This window comes from Geospiza fortis, unplaced genomic scaffold (assembly GCF_000277835.1).
Source record: "Geospiza fortis unplaced genomic scaffold, GeoFor_1.0 scaffold344, whole genome shotgun sequence".
NCBI lineage: Eukaryota > Metazoa > Chordata > Aves > Passeriformes > Thraupidae > Geospiza > Geospiza fortis.
Window position 1 is genome coordinate 200,997 of NW_005054584.1, and position 15,287 is coordinate 216,283.

A 15,287-nucleotide genomic window follows, 5' to 3' on the forward strand; every position below is an offset into this window, starting at 1 on the left:
GAGCAGCCTGGGACAGTGGAAAGTGTCCCTGCCATGGCAGGGGTGGCACTGGATGGGCTTTGAAGTCTCCCTTCAACCCAAACCAGCCTGGAATTCTGTGATTAAAATCTGTAGGCTCACCTTTCTAAATAATCTATGAAGCACCCAGCACCTGTTCCACCTGGAAACAGACTGTGCACAGCTCAAAACCTCCCTCTCCTTTGTCTCCTGCACACATTCTGCCAAGGAGTGCTCTAAGAACTCAGCAAACAGGCACAGCAGCTGTCAGGAGAACAGTGCCAAGGAGAGGTGAACTGTGGGATTACCCTGAACTGCTCCCTTCTGATTCTGGAGCAGTTTGGCATCACCTCAGCTGTGCCAGTGCTTCATTTGTGAGGCTGGGAGGGAAACTGGGTCACTGATGTGATCAGAATTAACCAGAATGGAGAGAAGTTTTTTGGTTTACAGCTCAAATTGTTGAGTGATCTATTCTAAAACAGTGCAGTGCAAACAATTCCATCAGCACAGCAGGAGATAGAGACAGGACACACAAGGAGGAGACCCCAACACTTGGATACAAGAGGAAGTAACATTAAGAAAAAAATTTAGGAAAGCTCAACGAGAAAGCTCTAATGAAGCAGATTCAAGACCTAAATCCATTCCAGGTGTAACTTTTATATTGATCCATTTACCACAACTGCAAACTTCTCATGGATTTTACAGGAGATCTGCAGGTTTTGTGTAAAACTACCAAAGCAAAGGGAGAAGAGGAAGGCCTGGCCCCCGTTCCTACCTGCATGTATTCTGCCAGCTCAAAGTAAGCTCTCCCAATTTGGCACAGCACCCAGCCTGTGTTGTAGTGGTGGGATGGCAAATGGCTCAAAATATTGATGGCTTCTTTGCAGTTGTATGAGCACAAGGCTAAATAACCTTTCCCCATGTCCCGGAGAAGGCTCATCAAACCTTCTAGGAGAAAAACACAATAAATAAAAGTGGGGAAAAAAAAAAAAAAGAAAGCTGAGACTTATTTACTTGGAAGTGCTAATCCCAAAATCTCTCCCTTGTGCACTCCTCCTATGAAAACTTTTCAGGAGTTTCCAAACAAGGTTTATATACTCTTAACATTATACACTTAATTAACATGAGCATGATATTCTGAATATCAGCCTCTGTAAGGGAAGCTAGAAAATAATGAGTCCTTAAACTCTGGGGCTCAGAGTGAGTAGAGTTCTGCATTTCCAGCAGCTATTCAAACATTTCTTTAGGTCTGAGCAGTTCCCACAAGCCTGGTAGCCATGGATACATCCTCTTGCTGCCTGGAAACATTACTGAGCCAAAAGAGGGGAATTCAGCATTTTGCTTAGGATTTTCTGACAATCTGAATAAAGACTTGTTTTTAAACAAATGAGAAACATCAAGGGAGGACAGACCACATAAAGCCCATGTTGAGAGGTGACAGGGTTATGAGTAACTCCTTTGGATCAGTTTCCAAGGATAATACTGTCATAAATTACACACTTTAAAATTCTGAAGTTCTACTTTATAACAATGTAACACTTACAATCATAATAATATTACTTATTCTATTATCATAATTTATACATTGCATAACAATTTAAAATACTTTATGTACTTTGAAAATACTTTAATCATTAATAAGGACCAGAGCTTGCAAGATTTATCTGCTGACAATTACCACTCTCAATATTCCTTCACATGTTTCTAAGTTAACAAGATGTTGAATTAAATTAGTTTTTATCACTATACAAAGGTGAGAGCTGCATGCTAAATGAAATGGGAAAGAAGCAAATAATGAAGTAACATTAACACCCAAATAGATCAGATTTTACTCTACTACAGACCAACAGTGCTGAAACAGACCTGCTGCTGCCTTCTGTAGCGTGAAAGCTTGGATTTGTGGTGCAACAGTGGAAATTTTCCCTTCTGAAATGATGGAAGAGTCCAGTTTGGTAATTTCCAAACTGTCATTTAAGTTTGGTTGAGTTATTCCTCCCTTATTTGTTTTACTTTTTGTTTTTCTGTTTGGAATCTTAGGTGGAAACTTCATTTTTAATTTTTTGCTATTTTCCTGCAAATAAGAAAAGTAAGAGTTACATATAAAAGAATCTTTTAAATCCAGAAATCTAAACTTGAGAGTGAATTGTGTAAAATTACGTGTAACGACCACGCCCTGCTCACGGCAGAATCTGTTCTTAAGCTGCTAAAACTGCTATGAACACAAGGAAATTCACAGCTGGCCCAGTGGCATGGAGGAGAAAGGCAGGGATTTGCAGCACTGGGAGGTTTGGTACCTTGGTTGTGGAGCTATCACTGGTAAACAGGCGAGAGCTTCGCCGAGGCAGCGCGTTGGGTGGAGCAGCAATGGTTGGGCTCAATACCTGAGGTGTTGTACTGAAAAGGAAAATTTAAAATTACACATTGGAAGGTACACTTCTTTGCTCCACTTTTAATAATAACAGCTTTTAGATTTGCTTTAAACAAAACTGCTCCAGTATTATGATTGTTTTACCTTGTCTGGGGACCAGAGCTCTGTGTTTGTGCAACAAGGACTGGAGTGACTTCCCGGCTGTTGCCACTCTGGGAGAAAACAGACTTTGTTCCAGCCTGGCTGATCCTGCTGACAGCCTGCACAACACAGAGTTTCTACAGGTTTGTTATTATGTCACTCAGGAGTCTCCATCTCGGCTGTGCCAAACCCAGCCCACTCCACCCACCAAACACTGCACGAGGAGAAACAGAATTATTTTAATGAAGGACAGGGTTCCCCCATGCCCAGGGAAAGCCATCCAAAGAGCTTCTCCTTCTACCTGTTAATAACAGCAAGTCTACAAAGCTTATGCACATTATTTGAAGATACAGAATCTCCATCTAATGGCAAGAAACTGTATGCTAAAGTGCTTGTGCAAGCACAAAAGGGAATTAAAATACATCATATTTAAAGGCTTTTTCGTGCAGAAAGTTGCAAAAAAAACCCACCAAAAAATAGAAAGAGATTTTTAAATTATCCTATTACAATCCCATTCAGAAGCTATTCATAAACTGCACAGCAACTCAACCTGTTTTCAGAACAGATCCTCCTCTTCATATGTTTTTTTTAAAGCTTAAAAAAATTATCTTTCTGCCCACTCCAGGGACATCAACATTCAATTCAGTGATGGCTGTTTGGAAGAGACACCAGAAAGGGACAAAGGGACCAACACCAGCCCAAGCAATGGCATTTTGTGCATTATCCAGCCCCTGACACTCTGTCCTTCTGTTCCTTTCCCAGATTCTGTCACCAGAGGATGGTTTAGGTGGCCAGGAAACTTCCTGCCCACTCAGACAGGAAGCCCTTGGATTCATCCTAATGCTTCACTCAGTTATGTAAGTGTTTCCTAGGAAACTGCCTCTGTTCAGCCACAGCTCCACCAAACCTTGTCTGGCACAGAACTGGGAGAGCAAAGTGGAACTGGCACAGTCACTATTTGCACTGGACAAAGCATGAAGCAGAATTTAAGTTGTTTATTAAAATGTATTTGATATTTGTGTTTTGGTAGTGGCACAGCTCCAACTGGGCAGGGCCTAAGTGTGGAGTAGTGAAATTTACACCTCAGTGCTGTTGTGTCACACTCAGCAAAGCAACAAAACAGCAGCAAATCCAACTTGATTTCCCAAAGCTCTTCAGCTCTCAGAAGAGCTGCACCTTACTAACTTTATTTTCATTTTCAGACTCAAGGAAATTTACCTTTCTATATGTGCACAGTCCAGCACAAGCCACTGTTTCCAAATGGACCTGAGCAAGCACAGGGTGGGAATTGGATCAGCCAAACAAAGCACATTCCTCACTGACTGTTTTCGCACAGGTCCCAAATTCCCTTTTCAGAATGGCACAGCATCAAGATTTGTCCAGAGCAAACGTGGCAACTCAAGTTCTAATTTTGAGAGATTCAACACTATTTCAAAATAGTGCCCCCTATAAAACACCAACACCCCTCATGCAACTTGTAGATTTACTAAAAATACAGGGAAAAATCCTCAGGTTTTTGTTTTTAGAAAGGAACAAATAGTTCTTCAACTGTCACCAACATTCCACCTCTCATTTATCACTATGGCAACTACAGCAGTTTCTTCCTGAGTAAAGCAGGCATTTTTTAGTTTTAGCAAGACTTTGCTGAGTGAAACAGCATCATTCTCTCAGTCCTTCACAGACCAGCAGCAGGATTTTTATTACCCTGGACTGTAAACTACAACTCAAGAACTACTTGCAAGAGATCAGTAGCTTCAGCTCTCTTGAGGCTTCAGAAAATACATTAAATAAATAAAACAAACAATTCTAAGTCTTCACACTCCACTCTGCAAACTGAAAAGTTGCAATCTGCTTTTGTTGGGAAGCTTCAGTGTCTGTACAACCCTCTGTGATGGGAGGTGGACAGAACACAAGAGATCTTCCCTAGGTTAGTCCAGCAACTACAGCCTGGGCATGTGGGGGGGAAAACTTAGCTCTCATGTTTTTTTCCTCTGCATTATGGATTCTTCTTTAAAGTGCACTGCAGTGCCAAGCTCTGGGCAGAGCAGCTGAGCTCAGAATGCAAGGTACCTTCTTTGAAGGTGCTCCGGTGGATGGCACATCGATGACAGAGGAGGAGTTGGTGTAGTTCTGTAAATAGGATCCATCTCCAGGGCTGGGGGTTTCTAGTGGTAAAATTCCAAAGCTGAGAACAAACCAGAGAGCAAGGGTCAGTGTGTGAATGTTAGACCTGGAGAGCTGGTCTGATGCAGGGGATAAAACACACACCCAGAGCATGGAATATCCTGAGCTGCCAGGGACCCACAGCATCATCAGGAGCTGGACTTCAAGAAAAGCTCTTTACAGTGGCTTTTCATAATAAAGTTTATTCCAGAGCAGTAGCATATTCCTTCAAGTGCGAACATGGCAATAAGCAATATCTTGATTCAACAATTCCTCTCCAAACAACCAACTGCTTGTTTAAAAACCAGAGGAGATCAACACTAGAAGCAAGAGCAGTTCCTGAAGTTGTTTGGGTTTCCCTTGCACAGAAATTCTACCACCAAATGTGTCTGAGTGTGCTGTGCAGCCCCAGCCCTCCTGCTCCAAACCCCAAAGAGCAGCAGCAGCCCAGCCCTGGGCAGAGGTTGGCCATCCCAAGGACTTACCTTGGAGTTAGTGGGCTCAGAGCTGCAGGTCCCCCCAGTAAACTCCGTCCAGTTTTTGGTTTATTTTGAGCCTGTTTGGACAATATGGCAGTTCCTGACCCCAGAGGGACAGAATCTGAGGAAATCACAGCCGAGTCAATGTAAGACATGGAGGAATCTGAATTCAAGGAGGAATACTTTGAATTGGAGGACTCTAGGTTGATTCTGTTCAACTCCTGAAGAATAAAAGGCAGCTCTTAGGTACTCAGGGTACAGTTTAATTAACATTTTTCAGTTAAGCTGGATAAATGAGCTGATTTCAGTAAATGATTTTACAATGATTTGAGCAAAACTCACAATTGTGTCCTGGGGTGTCTCCATGAGGACACTCTCGGGCTGTCTGTGGGAAATGTTGTGATTGGACACCACTGTTGTGCAAGTGTTGGGCAGACAGCTGCTGAAATTCTGTAAGGATGTTAATTTAAATGTTTGGTCAGGGTCTGGCTTTTCACCTGTAAGAGTGGAAGGAGATTTAATAGTTATTCCTGGGTCTATACACTGAATATTCAGTCTGAATCAAGGACAGGGGACAAAGGATTTTAGAAGTGTTTTAAAACATTTGGGTTGGGTTGGAAGGGACTTTAAAGAATATATCATTCCAGCCCACTGCAATAAGCAGAGACACCCCTCACTAGACCAGGTAACTCTTTGTACTAAAGGAGAAGTATTCTTCTATTGTTCTACTACAAAACCCTAGACAATCAATATTTTTAATAATTTTCATATATTGTTTTTTCAAGCTGTTCTCAGAAACAGGTTCTAAGTGTCTACTAAATGTAGGCTGGAAAGCACATTTAGATTTTTAGATCCAAAAATGAATAATGAAGATGGAAGAAAACAAGACAGAAGTTTTAAACAATGGCAAAGTATTTTAAATGAATTGTTGCTCACAAAAATCTCTCCCAAGAATTACATGTGTAAACCAGTTCTGCAGACTCACCTATTTCACATAGTGATTCAAAAGGGGACCAGAGGAAAGGATTTAAACTAAGGCTCTTTTGGTAACATTCTGATCCTTTGGCAAGCCGGTCTGTCTTGCTGCAAAAAGAATGAAACAGTTCACAGGGAAACTTCAGAACAGCATTTTTGTTCAAGAGAGATTTCCAGAAAAGAAGTTGGAAAACAAAAACATATTGAGAGGCATAGAAACATTCCTCATCTTTCAAGCCCAAGAAATACGGAGTTCTTTTGAAGTTACTTGACATATTTAGACACAGTTGTCAAAAAAAGTTACATAAGCACGAGAATAGCTTGAGAATTTTCATTTTTAGGAAGATGCAGTTCTTTGCAACAGCTTGTTTCTTTTTTGCCAACAGTAACCTGATTGCCAGCCTTCCAGCCATCTTAAGTATCTATGGATAATATTTTTGCAAAGAAATTAGCAGCTAAACTGAACACTTAAGTATTTGGCTACAAAGAAAAAATTTTGAAAATAATTGAGAATAGATATAGAGAAGAATCCAAGAGCCCAACTACTCCTATTCAATCAATCATTTACATTTACTGAAACCCTTCTTGCATCTTAGCAAAATCAAAACACAATTGTCAAGTTATTCTGCCTGGCACCCTCAAAACTTTGATTTGAGGGTTAAAGCTACACATGTATAATACAGATAGTAAAAATCTAAATGGTAACGCTGAGAAACAGGTTGAGAGTTTCTTAGGGAAGAATACAGAGCAAATCCAAAGGTATGTAAAAATCTCAGACTTTTGGATTGTATTCTTATCCACCCAGAAAAGTGGAATTTGTGTTTTCAGTCTTTGGATGAAAATTAAAATTAACCATTCCCAAATCAGACTGATTCCACAACTATCCACCTGAATTTATCATGCTCCAAAATGGTGTAACCCAGAGAGACGTGTCTCCTGTAATGACTAAGGATATGTGTGACTAAACCTGGGCTTGGTCAAGTAAAAACCTTCCAACTTTTTTGGGCAAATGAAAAAGCAACTTTACCAGTAGACATGTCCCAGTAAGGAGAGTGTAAAGCATGCAGAATCACCAAACTCCATAACAATGTCATCATGGCTTTTCTGTTTATTCAACACTCCACCAGACAAGATCTGCTCTCCTTCTGCAAGCCTTTTTAAAAAACAAGAGGTTTAAAGGGGTTACAAGGCTCACAGTACTGGCACTCCAGTGTTTTCCTGCTGCAAACAAAAACAGAAATCCACTGTCAGTGTCCACAGGTTTTAAACCACAAACCAGTTCCTGCAAATGAACATTTAGTAACCCATGGATTCCTCTACAACAGGGAGGGTCAGGACTCTGCAGCCAAACAGCTCTACTGGGAGGGAAGAAAAAAACAAAACAAACCCAAAAGCACAAAATTCAGCATGACTTTTCCAAAAGTGATCAATCCTAGCATGAAGGACAAGGGAATCTTCAAGACACTTGATCTTTGAAGGTGCTTTATCTAAGCAAAACCAGTGCTTAATTTGGCTTTGTTTCCCAAAGAAATACAATGTGTAAGGCCCCCCATGCACTGAGTTAAGAGCCAATGTTGGGATATGGCAGAGATCATGGATTTTAATGCTTTTCTTTCTTGCAAGAAGGGCTCAAAAGGAGAATAAAGGGTCACTTTGCACCTCTTCCACCTGCAGGAGCAGCAGCACTCACACCGAATGGGCCACTGGCTGTCAGGCTTCAAAATTACTTTATACAACTGCTGGGGTGGGAGGCATTTTTCAGGCATCTGAGCCCAAACACCTGAACAAACAAATCACCTTTTCTTGCCACCACTTGAAATTTTACTCATAGGTGTATGCTTCTATCAGAACAGGCCATCCCCACAAGAAAATAAGGCAGAGCTGTATAAATGAGCACATAAAAGATCTGTTTTCTTTCCACATAGCTTGGCAATTCCTAAGTTACTCAACAACTTTTAGAGGTTTTTGCAACATGGGTTAAAGCTCATTAGATCCATATCTGAAAGCAAAATAAATTGAACTCATAATCTTTTGTGCTGAAGGACCAATGAATTTCTCGTTTATACAAGACAACATCTTCCAAAGAGAAATCCAAGCAAAAAAATAAATCCATTTGTAACCCTGGACAGAACATGAAGGATTTGCTTACTTGCTGAGGTCCACACAACATTTTGCAAGCAGGTATTTACACTGTGGGGTGGTACAGCTGTGTCCCTTTAGGAGCCTGTAAGCTTTGTAGGCCTTTCCTGAGCGGTAGTAACACGTTGCCAGTAAAAACAGTGCTTCTTCTGAGTGAACTGGAAAACAAAATCAGTTAGATGTTAATCATTTTAGTACAAAAAATTTGGGGCAGGGAGTAAAAGCCAGCTGTGGACAAGATGGAATAAAATGGGTATTGGTATTAGAAATTAATTCCTGAATGAAGTCTTCTTTATTTGTTGGTGGTTATCTTCCTATGCCATTTCCTTGGCTAGTCAGATGAACTCTTAATATCTACAGCTTTGAAGGAACTTTGATCCTTCTGACTACCCAACCTGAATAAATGATGAGCCAGCTTGCAATTAGAACAGCTTTACCAACCTGCTGGCCACACCAAGGCTGACTTGGCTCAGAGTGTCACCACACTGCAACTATTCAGAATCGATGTCTGTTTCCAAATTTTCTTCCACAACAATGAATTATGTACCACATTGAGGATGTTCTACTCAAAGAGCTTGACTTAGCATCCAGGTTTGAGACTGAGGTCAGACCCACTCATGGTTATACCATAAAGGACAGAATCAACCCCTGAAGTAACTTTAACCCTTTCTGTAAACTCGCTGATTTTGTACATCCATGGTGGCTTAACCCACTTTGTACTTCCCCAAATGTTACACTCAAATCACCCTCACATAATGATATTTTAAATCAAAAGCTGTGTATGAACACGAGCAACTTCAAACTCCAACCACTTAATCAACCCACATTACCTTTATACTTTTCAGAAGACATTATCCTGCAAATGGAATTCAGCATTAAATAAACAATTTTTAAGTTTGTTCACCCAGCTATAGGGAAATCTTTAGAAAAATCAATATGAGCTCTGTATAAAAACCTCTTTGGGAATCTGCCCAAATCCTCTGCTTCACCGAAAACTGACTATTTTAAGTTTTTGTCATCACCTGAACAGTGACAATGGAAACAGAAGACCCAAACAGAGGACATTTTATTAGCTTTATCCGAAAAACACCAGAAGACCTTTTTCAAATTCATGTTAAATCAATTTTTATCCACTATTTTAACAGATTTTGAGAGTTCTGGGAAACGACCAAGCCCATCAAGGACAGTAATTGCACGTAGACCTAAAAGAAGTTTCTCTCAGGGTGAAATCACTCCTGCCAACATGGAGCCACTGTATTCAAGTTCTGCTGCTTCCACTCTGCAGTGTAACCACTTATTTTAACCAGGAGCCAGATGTTTTGTTAGCAGTTAATTGCTTGCACCAAGTGTCAGCATTCATGCTGCTTTCTCTCAGCACTGCTGGCCACTGAAAAAGGCTGTTTGAAGTATTCTTGCAGAGAATTATTCTGCACTGATGTGTCACTATCGGGTATTTTTCTCCTGGCTGCTGCAAAAAGTGGATTCTCTTTGTTCCAAAATCCTTGGCAATTACCTTCAATCTACCCTTTCCCTGCACCTCACAGTGTGTTGTGTTCAGGGGAGCTCTGTCATCCCTAAAATACTATTTTCTTCATCAACACCTGGATTATCAGGTTCCATAACACCCTAAACAACATTTCTCATTTCAGCACCAGATCAAACACTCCAGATTCCATTTGTAACCCTGACATAAGGAAAAAGAAGCCTTTATTTCCCAAAATTTAAGTTTGTGCTTCCATTGTTAAGAACTGCATTGTGGGCATGGCAGGCAAAATATTTCATTACAAAACAGAGCATGAAATAGCTTACACAGTTTAATTCAAACTATAAGCTCAGGTTGTTTAACATGAGAAATTATATGACACTTGTACTTTAGCTTAAGGATTGGGGTTTTTTGTGTTAGTGGTTAGGGAACAATACCTTTCAAAACAGAGGAGGAAAGCTGACCACCAGTATCAAGGAGAAAGAAGTACAGAAGAACAAAAAGCTTATCTAAGGTCATGGAGAAAAGGTTAAAGAAATGAAAGGTGCTAGAACACACCAAAGAAGTGTTTGAAGGAGCCAGAGAAAGTACAGATTCGTGTTACTGCTGCCTGCTCACTGTCCAAGATACCCCAGCTTTACAATGAAGTAACAATTAGCAGGGATTCAGCCGGAGATACCTGTTCCATATGTTCTGATTCTCACTGTCTCAATTTCACAGTGCTTTTCTCTCACCGTCACAAGACTCTCTTTGAGCCAATCAACATATCTGAGCAGCATTATCAGCAAAGACAGCTTTCAATGTCAAGCCAATTTGTAGAATTTGTGTGCTGCATCTATCCTCAAGTGCCCTTGGAAGAATGCAATGCTTGAGGGTTATTAAAAAACCCCCAACATTCTCCCATTTGATACCATAAACCAGATCACTGTAAACACTGCACTTAAATACACAAATCTGAATTTAATTTTAAGGAGATTTTACTGTAAAATAACATTGCTGCTGTTACATTATTTGATTTTCCAACCTAACTGCAAGGCATTCCTCTGCTTTCTCCAAGCAGAAAGCTAAACTTCATGATCAGAACAGGAGGAAAATAAAGCAGGAGCAGAGGCTCACAAATCCCAAAATAAAATTGAAAAAAAAGCATCAGGTTTATAATTGCAAAGTACACACCTTCAGCATACAACCTTTCTGCGAGGAACACGGCATCGCGATAGGCGTAGTGGTTCAGTGCTTGCCAGATAGCAGCCTGCAACGCAAGAAAAGCATCTTCATTTAGCTCTGCAAACGCAAAAAACTCATTATCTCTTACTGGCAAAAGGCAAAGTTCAGCTTGGTTTTATAGAGCTATAAAATGGGAGGATTAACATGCCAGCCGAGTTGTATTTGTTTCAGTTATTAGTAAAGAGGTTTAAAAAACCCCACCAAACTCTGCACTGAAGTCATGTATCAACTTCAGAGTGTTTCTTACTCTTTACCAGCCACAATCATCCAAACCCCTCAGAAATTACTGAGACTCAGCCTGGAGCACAACTCAACACCACACAACAATACCTTCAGTAAAGATAAAACCAAAATCCAACCCCAGCTGGTCAGAGTATCCCGTTAAAGCACCTCCCCAGGATGCCAAACCAAAGCCCAACAGGCCCAGAAACCTCTCAGGGTTGGTCAAGATGAGACTTGTATTTCTCTAATACACATCAGCAACCAAAGACAAATAGAATTTGCTTCTAAAACCCATGAGACGCTCCAAAACAAAAAGAAATATTCCACAGGGAAGGCAATACTGTCCTGCAGTGCTATTCCCAGCTGGAAAGGCAAGTGCCAATTTCATGTACAAAAAAAAAATTAAAAAAAAAAATCCAAACATCACAGAGTTACATGTACCATATGCTACTTCTTCCAACACAAACTTGACAAACACAGGGTGTGAAAACTGTGCAAGTTCTCTTCACGGGAAGCCCACACAGCCGTCATGAACAGCACACACCAGGGCTCCCAAGTACTACAGGGAATATTATAAACAAATCCCTACAGAGAATCTGTCTTCTTCTATCAGTAGATCCCAAGAATATGCTTAAGAAGTCAACAGGTGCTTTTAAGCTTGTGTGAAAGTATTTGGACATATTTAAAAGTGAATTCTCTTAGTCTGATCATTACAATAGAAACAATAGTGTGTTTGTCTCTGGTTGTATTCCATATTTCAGATAACTGAGCCTCAGAGCCTCCTGAAGTGATTCCTCCCTGCTACCTTGAAAGGATCCCAGGCTGAAGGTGGCTCCATGCCCTGCAGAGCAGGACAAACAGGGAGATAGAAGGTCAGGGTTACAATCTTTTAAGCCATCCTGAAGCCAGAGCAGCCCAAGGTCTCCCATTTCTCTTGCTCCCAAAAGCAGCTCTTCCTTCACAAGTCACAAGTGACATTTAGATGAACCCAGCCAAGTTGCGGCAGGTTAAAAATCCTGTCTTTGCAGGGCTGTAACTCAGCCAGCTTACAAAACAAAGGTGTGGGGGTGGGAGTGGGAAAATCAGGGTCATCTGACTGCTCAAACCAGAGCAAGTTGCCAGGAACAATCCTGCCAAAGGCTAAGAGGGGACACGAGGGATTTGGGGCTATGTCACAGCCACTTTGTAAGAGTTACACTACACCCTGGCTCAAATAACAATTGGTGTGGAGCACAGTCCCAGTGAAAGCAAGAAACGAGCTGGTAGAATTCCTGTTCTCTAGCAATTATCACTTTGCAGCCCAAAATGTGCCTCCTGCCCTCAACTGACCCATGCTGGAGTCTGGATCCTCACACACACTCTCCTAAAAGAGCAGGAAGAGGAAAGGAAGGCAGCAGGGAATCAGCCATACCTATGCAGCAACAATCTTCCATGAGAACAGATGTCTAAACCATGACTGTGCCTCAAAAAAGAGGATTTCTTGCCCACTGCCTACAAGGAACATTAATCTCAATACAGCACAGTAATTTAGTTTGTTTTAGAAGAAGCACAACGCATGTACACAGCACTAGTGGTACACAGTTGCTAAACCACACCAGGAGAGTGTTCTCAGAGCTGCCTCATAGGAAAGAGAAAAGTTGGAAGTGTTTCCACATTTTATTCAAGTGTGCTTGCAGACAGGATGAACCTCCAGGTCCTAATCACTCTTTTAAAAATAATTAATTTGAAATGTAAAATTAACAGGGAATTCCAAAACTACCATACACAGCCCTGCAGCACGGCATCTTCAGAAAGGAGAGCAGGAAAATAAAATCAGATTCAGACAGGTCCATCTTCTACCCAGACAATCCTGTGCATTGTCCAAGTGTCACTTCATATCTAAGCCAAAGAGCTCTTAAGAGATGCTCTCTTCTGACAGTTATACAACCTTGGAAATTGTTTTCCAAGCTGTTTAGGCTATATTGCCATGCTAAGCACATTCTGCCATGGTTTCAGTCTTCAGGGTGGGCAGGGGGGAGAGCTCTGGGCTGGGCTGTGCTGCATTCCCCAGTTACACAAACTCTGCCCACTGAACAAGCACACGTTGGTCCTGCAGCTTGCAGCCAAGTTCAAGCACCATTCCAGTGACTCACAGCAGATGATCACCTTGAACAGCTAAATTCCAAGCAAAGTGCTAATTTTCTTTCCAAGATGTTTTTCAGAAGTATTTGGAAGGCATCCAGCCCGTTTCTTAGCACAGTTTTATGTTGGAGCTGAAGGGTTTTAAATCGACCGCATCAGGAAGTACAGCACAGGGCTGTAAACTCTGGCACTCTGTTCAACTTCAAAGAATTTTAAAAGTTAGTAAAAACCTAACCAGTGGCCAGAATGCCTTCTGGGACACAAATTTCATGTAATTAAAGCACAATATTTATAAGGCTACATATAAACACAAATTCTGTTATTTATCTGTCACGCTGTGACAAATAAGTAACATCACAGCTGTGAGGATGTAAGGATGACAGGTTTTTCCTGGAATGCTGAGGCCTGTAGACATCTGAAAGGCTGGGAGAGAACAGAAAAATAGACAGGAAAAATCTCTGCAATGACAAAAATCGGAACTAGTGTCAGCTTTCCCAATCATTTCATTTAAGAAAATTATAAAAACAGAGCTAAGTACGAGGACCTCAGCTAAACTGGGAATTCAGAAACACAATGGACTTTATCCAGTCACAAATAATTCCTAAACTTATCAGCACTCCTGTAGGCAAGGAACAGCAGTAAAACTGACAGCAGCAGAACTACTGCTAAAAGAATGATCCATCATTTAAAAGCAGAATCTAAATAGATGTAGTCAATCTAAATAAATATATTCAACACAGCGAAGCCTCATCAAAACATCCAGGTTGGGAAGAGGTTAAGAATGGAGAAGAGCATTAGAGTGGTCTTTACCTTGTTGAAATACCACAAGACCCCATTTTTCTATCAGGGAGCTCTCAGGAGAGCAGATATTTCCACTTGGTCAGTCCAGCTAGCACAGCACTGGAAACATTTGGTATTGCTTCCTGTCAGCTTCACTCATTCACACTGCAGTGCATTCTTGCTTCCTTTTCTATTGTAATCCCATGTTTTCCTAGAATACCCAGCTGGTGCAGAACAACCTGCCCAGCTCCACAGCTAACACCAGTGGCGCAGGATGGTGTCTGCAGGAGAGGGACCAGCTGGCCAAAAGCATTTCCAGCACTGCACTGACCCCTGCCCTCACAGGGGATGAGGAGAGCGGTGCCATCACAGATACAAACCCCTGGTCTACAAGAACGCCCTCACTGTCACCATCTTCCACAGACACAGCCAAGTCAGCAGGATGGTTTTCCACAGGAGCCTTTCTTCCCCTTCCACCTTTTCATTAGAAAGAAAAGAGCCAAAAGCAAGAATTCTCACTATGTCCATTACAGAAGACAACTGTGTTCTAACAAGACACTGCTGCCAGGAACCTCTTACTGTAACTAGAAAAAAAGCCCAAAACATCCTGCTAAAAATGCTAAAAATATATTTTAAAAAAGAATGGGAACATGAATGAGACGACTGATTAATGAAAAATATAAATAGTTAGAGAATGGGCATACAGGAACTGCGGAAAGAAAAAGCAGCTCTTAATTCTGTGAATCACGACTTTTGGATGGGAAGGCTGAGCACAAGAACAGGAAACCCATCAGAGTAACTGCAGTGAGACTGAAACACGAGACAAAAACGAAATTTACATTATTTTCTCTCCTAGGTCTCCCATCAACCCGAAAAAACCTAACTCCTTGGGAAGGAGGGACGTCCTTCACTCGCACGACACGGAGGGATCCGAGCACGCTGCGAGCATTTAAACACGACACGGCAGCAGACGCAGGAAGGTGAGCGAAGTATCAACAGGTCTCCCGGGGGACCCGCGGGGCCCTTTCCTGCGAGCCCAATCGGCTGAGGAGCGGCGGGGACACCGACACCGACCCCGGGGGCCCGGGGGGCGAAGGGGCGAGCGCGGCCGGCCCGGGGATGGGGACGGGAGGCTGGAAGGGGAAGCCCGGCGGGCTCCGGCAGAGGGAGGGCGGAGGAGCTGGTGGTCCTGCGG

The 15,287-nt window shown here is 41.8% G+C and overlaps 1 protein-coding gene across 1 annotated transcript in view; it reads right to left on the reverse strand.

The window, feature by feature from the left end:
- CDC27 (cell division cycle 27) overlaps positions 1-12,524 on the reverse strand; it is a 20,994-nt gene extending 8,470 nt beyond the window's left edge. The window contains exons 1-12 of the mRNA XM_005429908.3: positions 12,521-12,524; positions 10,919-11,026; positions 8,273-8,420; positions 7,151-7,276; positions 6,134-6,231; positions 5,491-5,645; positions 5,155-5,369; positions 4,577-4,691; positions 2,510-2,625; positions 2,292-2,391; positions 1,861-2,068; positions 773-945 (exon numbers count right to left, since the gene is read on the reverse strand). Coding sequence (XP_005429965.1) covers positions 773-945; positions 1,861-2,068; positions 2,292-2,391; positions 2,510-2,625; positions 4,577-4,691; positions 5,155-5,369; positions 5,491-5,645; positions 6,134-6,231; positions 7,151-7,276; positions 8,273-8,420; positions 10,919-11,026; positions 12,521-12,524 — 1,566 coding nt within the window. The remainder of the gene's footprint in view (positions 1-772; positions 946-1,860; positions 2,069-2,291; positions 2,392-2,509; positions 2,626-4,576; positions 4,692-5,154; positions 5,370-5,490; positions 5,646-6,133; positions 6,232-7,150; positions 7,277-8,272; positions 8,421-10,918; positions 11,027-12,520) is intronic.
- Between the last annotated feature and the right edge of the window lie 2,763 nt (positions 12,525-15,287).